Below are 13,498 nucleotides of genomic sequence, written 5' to 3'. Positions count from 1 at the left end.
AGAGTGTACCACTATTTTATAATTTTATGTTTCCCAGATAGGCACAGGCAGCAACATAATATTAAATGCAAAAGTAAAGAAACAAATAAATAAATGTGACTTTTTACATTTTTGTTAAATAAAAGTTAATGAACAATATAAAAATAGACATAGTGGTATCCTCATAATTTTAATATCCTTATATATTATGGGAAATGGTGTAAAATTAGAATTAAAAAAAATGGAGAAAAATCCTTTTTCACAGATTTTGTCATTATAAAAAAGTAGAAATATTTAAAGCTGATATGCAACCCAATACTATGGCTTCAAACAGCACAGTAAATAAAAAAGTTATACCTAAGAGAATACAGGAAAGACAACAAATGATGTGGTCGTAAAGCCCAATATTGGCTTGATTCTTAAAGGGTTTCTATCACTTCGTTTCACCTATTTAGCTTTCAGACACTAGCGATCCACTAGTGTCTGCTTTATCTAACCATCCTAATATAAGAGCTTATTGTCCTGCCGTTTAGCTAAAAAAATAACTTATATAGATATGCAAATGAGCCTCTAGGTGCTATGGGGGCGTCATTAGCACCTAGAGGCTCCGTCTACCTTAACAAACTGCCGCCGCCCAGCGCGTCCCTCCAGCCCGCCCATCTCCAGCTGAAGCGATCCTCTCCGTGCGCGTCTCTGTTCTGCGCATGCGCAGTGAATGTCTGATCGCTTCCCTGCTCAGACATCTCCACTGCGCCTGTTCCTCGGAGCACTATGACGTCATCGGCGCAGGCGCAGTGGAGATGTCTGAGCAGGGAAGCGATCAGATATTCACTGCGCATGCGCCGAATACGAGGAGCATCGCATTCCGGAGGAGATGGGCGGGCTGGAGGGACGCGCTGGGCGGCGGCAGTTTGTTAAGGTAGACGGAGCCTCTAGGTGCTAATCACGCCCCCATAGCACCTAGAGGCTCATTTGCATATCTATATAAGTTATTTTTTTAGCTAAACGGCAGGACAATAAGCTCTTATATTAGGATGGTTAGATAAAGCAGACACTAGCGGATCGCTAGTGTCTGAAAGCTAAATAGGTGAAACGAAGTGATAGAAACCCTTTAAGGGGCTAAATAATTGTCATTTGTAGAACAAATGTGAAACTTAAGCTTTTTTTTTTCCTTTAGCGGTTAATGGAGCAACACAGGGACCAATAAGATCAAGACCTACTGGGGAGTTCAACTGGCTGTCTGGCACAATACCAGGTAATAGGTCCATCATGATAGAAGGAGGGTCCATACTGTAAGAGCAGTAGGACTACTGAACTCTCTGCTGTACAGAAACAGAAAAGCAACAAAGCAGATTCTTTTTTATTCTCCTTGTTAAAACATTCAAACAACATGAGGTATAAATAAATTGGTCTGAAACGCGTTAGAGGAGTGGTTACAGTTTTTGCTACTAATATTGCTGTTTGAATGTTCTAAAAAAGAGAATAAAAAAAATTCTTCTACAGTCTCCGGGTGTCAGTCATTACATTGCAATTTACGTTTTTCTGTAAATGTGTATATATATATATATATATATATATATATATACACTCACCTAAAGAATTATTAGGAACACCTGTTCTTTTTCTGATTAATGCAATTATCTAGTCAACCAATCACATGGCAGTTGCTTCAATGCATTTAGGGGTGTGGTCCTGGTCAAGACAATCTCCTGAACTCCAAACTGAATGTCAGAATGGGAAAGAAAGGTGATTTAAGCAATTTTGAGCGTGGCATGGTTGTTGGTGCCAGACGGGCCGGTCTGAGTATTTCACAATCTGCTCAGTTACTGGGATTTTCACGCACGACCATTTCTAGGGTTTACAAAGAATGGTGTGAAAAGGGAAAAACATCCAGTATGCGGCAGTCCTGGGGGCAAAAATGCCTTGTGGATGCTAGAGGTCAGAGGAGAATGGGCCGACTGATTCAAGCTGATAGAAGAGCAACGTTGACTGAAATAACCACTCGTTACAACCGAGGTATGCAGCAAAGCATTTGAGAAGCCACAACACGCACAACCTTGAGGCGGATGGGCTACAACAGCAGAAGACCCCACCGGGTACCACTCATCTCCACTACAAATAGGAAAAAGAGGCTACAATTTGCACGAGCTCACCAAAATTGGACTGTTGAAGACTGGAAAAATGTTGCCTAGTCTGATGAGTCTCGATTTCTATTAAGAAAATTCAAATGGTACAGTCCGAATTTGGCGTAAACAGAATGAGAACATGTATCCATCCTCTGATGGCTACTTCCAGCAGGATAATGCACCATGTCACAAAGCTCGAATCATTTCAAATTGGTTTTTTGAACATGACAATGAGTTCACTGTACTAAAATGGCCCCCACAGTCACCAGATCTCAACCCAATAGAGCATCTTTGGGATGTGGTGGAACGGGAGCTTCATGCCCTGGATATGCCTCCCTCAAATCTCCATCAAATGCAAGATGCTATCCTATCAATATGGGCCAACATTTCTAAAGAATGCTATGAGCACCTTGTTGAATAAATGCCACGTAGAATTAAGGCAGTTCTGAAGGCAAAAGGGGGTCCAACACCGTATTAGTATGGTGTTCCTAATAATTCTTTAGGTGGGTGTATATATATATTATGGTTTGGGGAATTCAGCTGTGACTCATACATCCAAGAGTTTGAAGGGGCCCAGAAGCCTTTCTTGAAAGATCCGTTCAGATAATACAACCGTCTCCATCCGTTCAGAACGGATCCGTTTGTATTATCTTTAACATAGCCAAAACGCATCCATCTTGAACACCATTGAAAGTCAATGAAGGACGGATCAGTTTTCTATTGTGCCAGATTGTGTCAGTGAAAAGGGATCCGTCCCCATTGACTTACATTGTGTGCCAGGACGGATCTGTTTGCAGGCAGCGTTTTGGTGTCCGCCTCCAAAGCGGAATGGAGACAGAATGGAGGCAAACTGATGCATTCAGAGCAGATCCTTATCCATTGAGAATGCATTAGGGCAAAACTGATCCGTTTTGGACCACTTCCGAGAGCCCTGAACGGATCTCACAAACGGAAAGCCAAAACGCGAGTGTGAAAGTAGCTTAATAACAGGTATGTACTGGTTTACTGGAGGTGGGTTGTTGAGCTAGGGATTTATTCTGATTACCAGATTTGGAGTTGAGAATTAAATGGAATCTGCAGTTTTATGCTGTTCGATCCTAACAGCTCTAGTGCATGCCAACAAGTCCTGATATTCATGAGCTTCTTACTTTCTCCACCCCTCTGCCACTGATTGACAGTTTTTTTTCCAAATGAATTATCAGCAGGGGGTAAAGAAAGCCAGGAGCTAATAAATATTCAATACAAGATTTAATAAAAGCGGCTGGGTCAATTAAAGATAGCGACCCAGCATTCTGATAAGGGAATCTGTCGCTAGTTTAGGTTGCCTTAGTTAAGACACCATAAAACTGCCGACAGACTCCCTTTAAATTTATCCAGAAGATCCAGAACAAAATTGCCTCCTGCCTCATTTGGGTTGTTTTTCCTTCCTCTCGATCATTATTGCCGGATAACAGTTTTTTGTCTGATTCAAAGTCTACTAACTATGTTACTGTGTACATGTTCATGTAAAATTGGGAAGGTTATTGTATATGACATTTTCTAGTATTCTGACATTCTCTAATTTCAAACCGGCCAAGCCCAGAGCCATTTTATAGTAAGAAGTTAATGTCTCTCCATACTAATATATGTGTTTATAATGGTACACGTGCACACCCATATTGGCAGATATGGAACCATAAAGGCCTTACATATGTTACATAGACATTTTTCCTTCCTTCTGACAGATCAGCAGAAGTGTCAGATAAATGATGATGTAAGCCAGGCCGAAAGCCAAAATAGTGGACCAGTCATGAAGTGGGGAGAGTGGGAACAGCATGAGAAGTCCACAGAGTGGCTCTATGACATAGTGGTGAGGTAAAAGCAGCATGAGGAGGAGTGGCCAAATTACAGGGTCTGGAGGTGGCAGCAGCATGAGGAGTCCACAGAGCGGCACAATGACAGAGTCTGAAAGTGGCGGCAGCATCAGGAGGCCACAGAGTGGCCCAATGACAGGGTCTGGAGGTGGAAGCAGTATGAGGAGGCCACCGAGTGGCACAATGACAGAGTCTGTAGGTGGCGGCAGCATCAGCATTAGAAGAAGGCCACCGAGTGGCACAATCATAGAGTCTGGAGGTGGCAGCAGCATGAGGAAACCACAGAGCGTCACAATGACAGAATCTGGAGGTGGCAGCAGTATGAGGAAACCACAGAGCGGCACAATGACAGAGTCTAGAGGTGGCAGCAGCATGAGGAGACCACAGAGCGGCACAATGACAGAGTCTGGAGGTGGCGGCAGCAGCATCAGGAGGAGGCCACAGAGTGGCACAATGACAGAGTGTGGAGGTGGCAGCCGCATGAGTAGGCCACAAACTGGCACAATGACTCAGTCTGGAGGTGGCAGCAGCAGCATCAGGAAGAGGCCACAGAGTGGCACAATGACAGAGTCTGGAGGTGGCAGCAGCATGAGGGGACCACAGAGCGGCACAATGACAGAGTCTGGAGGTGGCCACAGAGTGGCAAGGTGACATACTGTGGAGGTGGGTGGCAATACCAGTACCCGCTGAAGATGGTGGGTGAAAGAAGGAGCATTTGGCATCAGATGTGTGGCATCAGGCGGGTAACAGCATCAGAATAGTAGCTGAGGCAGGTAGTCAGAAGAAACCAGTCTCTTTTGTCAAATTGTTGGTGTGGCACTATGGATGATCTAGTCTGATGCATCAGGCATTGGTGTGTGGAAATCCTGGCTGATCCACGCCTGATTCATCTTGATGCAGTGTCCCACTATGTGCTATATGTGGGCACTTAAAACTGTTCTAAATGTCATATCAAATGTATTGTGGTATCATGCAGTAATTACCTTTAACAGGCTGGCAGTGTCATTTACCTTTATTCGCCCCTAGGTGGTGCAGGCACCACTTAGATATATACCTGGGGGGTGTAAAGTCAGTGTGTGTGTTGAGGATGAGAATATAGAGAGGAGGAAATTAATGGAGGAGGTGGAAATTTGTTTTTTTTTATAAGTGCAGCGCTTAACGTTGAATACAATTTTCTTTTCCACCTAAATAAGTCACAAAAGATTTTACCACATATAACTGCAGCGCTGAACGCTGAATGAAATTAGTTTTTTCACCGAAATAATTCACAGAAGATTTTACCGCATATAAGTGCAGCGCTTAACGCTGAATACAATTTTTTTTCCACCGAATTAAGTCCCAAAAGATTTTACCGCATACAGTATAACTGCAGCGCTGAACACTATTTTTTCTTCCACCGAAATAAGTCCCAAAAGATTTTACCGCATATAAGTGCAGCGCTGAACGCTGAAAACAATTTGTTTTTCCACCAAAATAATTCACAAAAGATTTGACTGCATATTAGTGCTGCGCTTAACACTGAATACAATTTTTTTCCACCGAAATAAGTCACAAAAGATTTTACCACCTATAAGTGCAGCGCTGAATGCTGAATAAAATTTATTTTTCCACCAAAATACTTCAATAAAGATTTACCACATATAACGGTGCACGGAGATGGAAAGGGTCTTCAGATTCCCTCCAAACTATACGGACGTCTCAGAAATGAACCGCTGCTCCCGACAGCAGCTCCTTGGAAGGTCAGGGAGCATCCCAGTCATCCGGCATCTATTCGCTCCGCTGAAGGATTATTTTGAAAGTGTGTAGAAGCCACACAGGGCCCCCACGCTGCAGATTTATCATGGAGACATCATGGAGATTTAACCGCATATAACCACAGCGCTGACCGCTGAATAAATTTAGTTTTTCGACCGAAATACTTCAATAAAGATTTTACCACATATATCCTCCGCACTGACGTACTGCTACCGCTGCTACTTCCGTGAACCCCTGCACCACTACTTCCCGGGTAGGTAGGCCGCTGCGAAGCAGGTGCTCTACCTCGGGCACGTTTGTCTCCCTACCTCCCACTGCTGCCACCCTGCTGAATCCCAGCCATGCTTTCAACACATATAACCACCAACGTGAACTGAGAATGTATTTTTCTGTTTGTACTAAAATAGGCCACTAAAGGCTTTCAACACATATAACCGCCGACGTGAACTTAGAATGTATTTTTCTGTTTGTACTGAAATAGGCCACTAAACACTTTCAACACATATAACCACCGCTGACGTGAACTGAGAATGTATTTTTCTTTTTGTACTGAAATACAAAATAACACATATAACCGCCACGCACTGACTGATTGCTACCGCTGCTACTTCCGTGAGCCCCTGCACCACTACTTCCCAGGGAGGTAGGATGCTGCGAAGCAGATGCTCTACACCAGGCACGTTTGGCTCCCGACCTCCCACTGCTGCCACCCTGCTGACTCCCAGCCATGCTTTCAACACATATAACTGCCGACGTGAACTGAGAATATATTTTTCTTGTTGGACTGAAGTAGGCAACTATACGCTTCAGAAATGCACTGAGAATATATTTTTCTTGTAGTACTGAAATACGCTCCTATACGCTTTGACCAGAAATAGCTGCAACAGTGCAGTGCGTATATTTTTTTGTTCCTTTACTGAAAAAAAGCCCCTTTACGCTTTCACCAGAAATAACTGCAGAAGTGAAATGCGTATATATTTTTCTTGTAGTACTGATATAAGATACTAAAAATTCTAAGATATAAGCCACTAAAGGCTTTTCAACATAACACTTGCAGCCCAATACCGAAAAGCTGGAATGACAGAGCTGTCTAATGACTATTTGGATCCCCAAATAATCGTTCCCTGCAGTTGTAAATCACTTTCCTATCAATGTCCCTAGCGCCTTCTGATGTCTCTCCCTTCACTAACATGCTGTGAAATGATTCCTCCCTATCCTTTCCCTGCACTTATAAATAGTTTTTTCTGTCTATTTTTTTTCCACAGTGAGGTTTTTCCAATTGCTGTCCCTAGCGCTTTCACACGTCTGTACCTGCACTCTGAAAGCTGGAAAATGGCAGAATCTAAAATGGCTGCCATATTTATAAGGCTGTGACATCACAGGGCTGGATGGCTGCTGATTGGCTGCCTGCAGGCATGTCAATCTGGGTGATCCTGCCTTCCCAGGGTTCCTTGCCCCATGTCCTTAGTCCTCACACGTGTAGCCGCCATTTTAGTAAAATTGTGCTTCGTTACCACGAAGCGCGAGAAAATTTGCATTTGTTGCGAATCAAATTTTTCCTGAAATTCTGATCGAATTCCACTTCGTCAGCTTCGATTCGCTCATCTCTAGTTATTGTACAATAAAAGAATAGATACGCTTTGACAATCATCTACTGTGAATAGTGGATCCTGTCTTATCTGTCATTCTAATCATGTATGTAATGATATCACCTTTGTGTATAGACAAGCAGGTAACTGCAGTAAAGTGATCTGTATAGACCTAGTGGCCAGTGCGAAAACTGCAGGATTTTATGTTTTTTTATTAAATGTAGACATAGACAAGGAAAATCTAAAATAACATTATCAAAAATTATTTAAAAATATGTTAAATATAAAAACTTGATTTAAACAAAAGGTAATTTTCTGATGACGCATTTCCTTTAAAGGGGTTGACTAATTTGTGGCTCCTGTTGACGAATGTATGTGTAAGATTATTATATACCACTTACTAATATATTCTTTGTCATTTGCTATATTTTATAAGCAAAATCTTCTGTGCTGTCCACACACAAGTCCTGTCCATAAGGATGGTCACTGATGGAGGGTGATGTGACCAGGTAAATCACTCAGTCTCCTCCATCCTAACTTCCAACAGTGCATATCGCAGGTGCAGTGTATTTGGAGGAGGCTCAGTAATTTGCCTGGTCACATGACCCTCCATCAGCAGCCATTTTATGGACAGGATCTGTATGTGGACAGCACAAAAGACGTAGCCAACAAGGAGGAAGACCTTATGAAATATAGAAAATGGCCCAGAATATGAACAAAGGCTGCATTAAGTGCCATATCGTCGTCTGACAAACACATTCATCAACAGTAGCCAGAATGTGTCCAACGATTTGAATGTACCTGGATGATCAAGCCTCAAACTCTTACATTTTGGACCATTTTGTTTGCAAACACTTCTGAAAAAAATATATAATAGTTCCAGTGATTCCTGGAAAACAAATCAAGTCACAGATTACAGTCATAATATAAAATACATCTTTTTCCATACAGCATCCGTCTCAATAACATTGTCAGGCTCACTTTGTCATTTTCCTCCCTTATGCTCCCTAAAGTATTCCCATGCCAATTCGAGCTTAGCAGCAACCATTGGAAAACAGCTGATGGAAGGAACATTGTGGTGAAGTAGTAAGAAAACAGAAGTACAAGAAGGTCCAACTATTTCCTAGTCATGGTTGGAATAGGGGTTCTTGTTCATCAGGAGTAAGCATTCTCACACACTTTGGGTGAACTAGTTGAGGAAAAGCTAACACTGTGTAAAACAAACTATATATTTAGGATTAAACCTCTATCTGTACCTTAAATGAACTGACATGGACTATGTTAATGGCCAACGAGCGGGAACAAGTATGATATTGGGGGCTACATAAGGGGAGACAGTTAACTCCTGCTTTCTATTTCTTTCCCCAACATTAAAGTATTACTATATTGTGATCCAGTGACAATAACAATTCTCTGTGCTATATAGAACATAAGATAGGCATATATTGTTGTTGTGTAGTTTACAGTATATTATATTTAAAAAAGGAAATATAGATCAATTTCTAAAGCTAAATAATTTGCTTTGATTAGGAACAGAACTTTATTTTGTCCACTTAACACCATTATACATTACAAACCCTGTATAATCAGTTCTGGAGCATCTACTCTTATGACTATGTTGTGCTATTCCTGTATTATTCCTGCTAGAGGTAATGTATGAATTACTAGCGGTTTGCAGTGACGGTCCAGATGGATGTTAATTGTTGGGTGTGTGTCCCTGCACAGTCGGATACTATCCAATCAGTGCTGCCCGTGTCAGACTGTGCCCCTAACTGGTAACACCCAGCTGGACCTTCACTGCAAACTGCTGGCAATTCAATCATAATTTTTAGCTGGAATAATAAAGGAATGGCACATCATAGATTCATAAGAATTAAATCTCCAGAATTGCTATTACAGGGGGAATGCAACTAGTTACTAAAACAGGCAAGTCAGGAGAGGTGACAGGTCATCTCTAAGTAATTCATGTTATATAAAATAATGAGTTGGGTTGTTTGATATGCAATATAAATCACTTATAATAGCCCAAATAATGTACATTTCCTGCCAAAAATCTACTAATATTTCTTTCTTAACTAGAGTATCATAAATGTTTCTAATATCCTGTATAACTATAATCTCTGCTGACATAGAAATGTTATTATATTACTTAAAGTCGGTTCACAGCATGTTCTGTGCACCAGAAATCACAGCTTGTTCATGTCTCAGTCGTACCTATTATCTCACAGCCCTCTGATGGTCAGACACATGAAAATCTCTGCAGGATTAGATCAAAAGTCAGAATTGAATTAGGAAAAACTATATATGTGTGCTAAAATCAGTCTAGATACAGAGATAGATAGATAGTTAGATAGATAGATAGATAGATAGATAGATAGATAGATAGATAGATAGATAGATAGATACGGCAAGTTCTGTGCACCAGAAATCACAGCTGGTTCATGTCTGATGTCTCATGTCTCAGCACTCTGATGGTCAGACACATGAAAATCTTTGTATAAAAAGATTAGAGTAGCTAAATTAATACTTAACGTTTAATAATATCAAAAGTTAAAATGATAGGCCCTTGGTATATAGATTAAAAAATCTAAGCTGAGTGCAATAAGGATACTGCGTACAACTCTCCGCTGGCAATTGCCAATCCAGAGAGAGGAAAATGGACCAAAAAATAGGAAGGGATAGATATAAAAATAGGTTGAGAAGAAAGGATGCGTAGTAAGAGGGACACACTGCTGGGTTACAAGCCCTAGAGGTCCCTTATCCTGACTCCTCAACACACTGTGTAATCTATCACTAGCCCTAGATGGCCCTACCTACACATGGACTGCCCAGCTTTGTCCGAAAGATAGAGTGTGGTCCCTGACTAAGGGAATACAATCTGAATCAGAAAAAGGAGGGCAGTATGGACTGACAAACAAAATATGAGACAACCTATAATCAACAAATTGGTTTTTGAGATATAAGTATGATGCTCAGGGATCGATAATAGGTCCCAAATAGATAGAAAAAAGTCCCGACGCGTTTCCTTGAAGGTTAACAAATCTTCAGGGGACTACAACCTTTAGATGTATCGGTTACTAAATTGGCTGAATTATAGATGTTACAAATTCAGTTCAATGTAGCAAGTTCTGCAGAAGGTGGCTCTCGGGTATCAAAAAAGTAGCCACACTAATAATATACAGAAATCTTGTCTCTTTACCCGAAAAGGCTCAAGAGACCCCCCCTGGCGTTCACCTATTTCAGGGTCACAGGCTCCAAGTAAAAGGGTCTCGAGTCGCTCTGGTTCAATTGACTAAAACTAACCAGTGACCACCCGTTCCAGGGTCACTAGTTTAATTCATCAGTCATAAACATATGTAAGGTGACTACCTGTTCAAAAGTCACCTATAAAGTACAATGTATCACATAAACCACCAATAAGGCTAAAGTCCAGATGTAAGACAGTAAATATAGCCTGGTTTACACTCAAAGAAATGCTGAAAGAAGCTGGCTCTCAAGTGTTGAATCGGCTTTACTGGTGTATTGTCACCCACCAGAATGTATTCAAAAGCCGTTCAACACAGTGTGCCAAGAAGCGCTATGTATCAATGATGTTTAAACACACGGTCAGCAGAGTACTTATCTGTACAGTCACGATGCTCCGACTGTTCACAGAGGGGTGCGGATGTCACTCCTTGGCATTCCGCGTATGGCAGCTGCCATTGTGAATAGTCATTGGATTGAAGGGTTTAGCCCACTACAATAGCATTGGTTTGATCAAACCTTCATCTTGGTCGTGTTAAGTGACTATAAAAAGATTAGATCAAAAGTCATAACTGAATTTATAAACTATACGTGTGCCAAAATGAGTCTATTTATGGGCTGTACTTATAATCTCACAGCACTAAGATGATCGGACACATGGAAATCTCAGTATAAAAAGATTAGATCAAAAGTCATAATTGAATTAAATATAAACTATATGTGTGTGCCAAAATGAGTCTGGATGGATGGATAGATAGATAGATAGATAGATAGATAGATAGATAGATAGATAGATAGATAGATAGATAGATAGATAGATAGAGCTGAATCTCAATAAATTAGAATGTCATTGAAAAGTAAATTTTTTCAGTATATCAAAAAGTGAAATATATATATACATTACACAGAGTAATCTGTTTCAAGCATTTATTTCTTGTAATGTTGATGATTATGACTTACAGCTAATGAAAACCCAAAAGTCGGTATCTCAGAAAATTTGAATATTTCTGCCCCAGAAAGCGCTGGTCTTGATAAATCTCCCCCATATTTTTTTTTTTTTTTTTGGGGGGGGGGGGGGGGGGGGGGCATTTTTCTGCACTTTCACATTTTTTTCCACCTACTGTAGGTTTGTGGTGCATTTTTTTGCAATAAAAATGCCAGCTCCAGATGTTAACTGAAGCACTATAGGAAATATTAAATACAGGACAGACAAGTGGTTTTGACTACTGGTATTTTTGTTAATTAGGTGTCTTTTTTTGTCCTTCTAACTTTTCATAAATGTGGCATGTTATGGCTCTTGCAATTTTTTCAGGCATTTTGCCAACACTATATAGCTAAAAACTCCATGAAGAAAATGCTAGTGGTAATACACACTGGCCCAGATTTACTAATCCTATATATGGTGTAAACTAACACAGGCAGTCTAGACCTGCACCACATTTATTACAGTGGCTCAGCCTGATGATACATGTGGCGCCAGGACAGACACTTTTGTCTTGCTCTGTACCAACTGCTGGTTGGCTTAGGCTACTTTTACATTTGCATTTTTACTGGATCCGGCAGGGTTCAGCAAAAACACTTCTGTTACTGGTAATACAACCCTCTGCATCCGTTATGAACGGATCCGGTTGTATTATCTTTAACATGGCCAAGACGGATCCGTCATCAACTCCATTGAAAGTCAATGGGGGGTGGATCAGTTTTTTTTATTGTGTCAGAGAAAACGGATCCGTCCCCATTGACTTGCATTGTGGGTCATGACGGATCAGTCTTGCTCCGCATCCCAGGATGCTCTCTGGTAAGAGAACGGAACGGAATGCATTTTGGAGCATTCCGTTCTGTTCAGTTACATTTTGTCCCCATTGACAATTAATGGGGACTAAACAAAAGTGTTTTTCTCCGGTATTGAGACCCTATGACGGATGTGAAAGTAGCCTTACTGTGCGACAGAATGTTATGCCCAAGTTGTGCACAGTTCTGGTGCAAAATGTCGCATCTTAAGCCCTACTCCTTTTCCATTCAGCTCCAGTCGTTACGACTGATCCCTTTTGTGAGCAAGTCGGAGAACAGTGTAGAAACCCTAGCTGTGCCAAAATTGCGCCAATCTGTGCAGCAACCCCCCCCCCCCCCCCCCCCAACTGCCAAAACCCATCTGTACCTTTATCCATAAGTTTCTAGCAAGAATAGTAGAGGAGTGGCATAATATAGAGTGACAAGAAAACATGCTTCAGAATTGTTATCACATAGGGAATGCAAGTAGTTACTAAAGCAGACATGTCAGGGCGGTAACAGCTCCTCTTTAACAAGATATAGAACAGATTGATTTTAAGTTATGGAGGAGAACAATGACTATTTGCAGCTAGCCCCTATACTGTATGTGACTTTAACAGACACTGACAGCACTATGATTAGTGGTCCTTACTGAGATTTATCAGGGAGCTAATCTACAGTAAGTCGATGTCAGAAACAATTGCTAAGTGCCCAAGGAGAAATGATGACGTAGATAAATAAGTAAGGATAATTATATCATTTATATTTTCCATTACAATATCGTATGATTGTGTACATTTGAGGTAAAAAAAAATTGTATATTCTCTCTAATGAATGGAATCAAGCAAATTAGAGGAACATTTACATGAAAATATGCCAGCTCTCGCAAGACATGAAGATATGCAGAGATCCAGAAACTATGTGCTCTGTACACAACACCCAAAGAGAACCGTTAAGTCTTTTCATATGGTAAAGCACTTTTCTTCCATTCACAGCATCCTCCGTAGAGAGTCAGCTCTCGGATAATTGGAGCTGAAATGTCTGAGACCCAAGGACTCCATAAATTCCACCAAAGGAGCTTTTAGCATCAAGTTATAAAATGCAGTCTTGGTGGAACAATAAATCTCCAGCTCTAAAATTGCATGAGATTCCTCAATACACAATGATTTTCATCATTGCTTAA

General features: G+C 40.9%; 1 protein-coding gene across 22 annotated transcripts in view; it reads left to right on the top strand.

Annotated features, from left to right (window-relative positions):
* The window catches only part of LOC120995626 (ABI family member 3 binding protein), a 409,717-nt gene that overhangs the window by 317,930 nt on the left and 78,289 nt on the right, over positions 1 to 13,498 (top strand). For all 22 annotated transcript variants that reach the window (XM_040424962.1, XM_040424958.1, XM_040424957.1 and 19 more), the window contains one exon: positions 1,157 to 1,234. In XM_040424962.1, coding sequence (XP_040280896.1) covers positions 1,157 to 1,234 — 78 coding nt within the window. The remainder of the gene's footprint in view (positions 1 to 1,156; positions 1,235 to 13,498) is intronic.

The sequence above is a fragment of the Bufo bufo genome, chromosome 3 (genome assembly GCF_905171765.1).
Source record: "Bufo bufo chromosome 3, aBufBuf1.1, whole genome shotgun sequence".
Classification (NCBI taxonomy): domain Eukaryota; kingdom Metazoa; phylum Chordata; class Amphibia; order Anura; family Bufonidae; genus Bufo; species Bufo bufo.
This window is presented reverse-complemented; position numbering and strand designations above follow the sequence as displayed.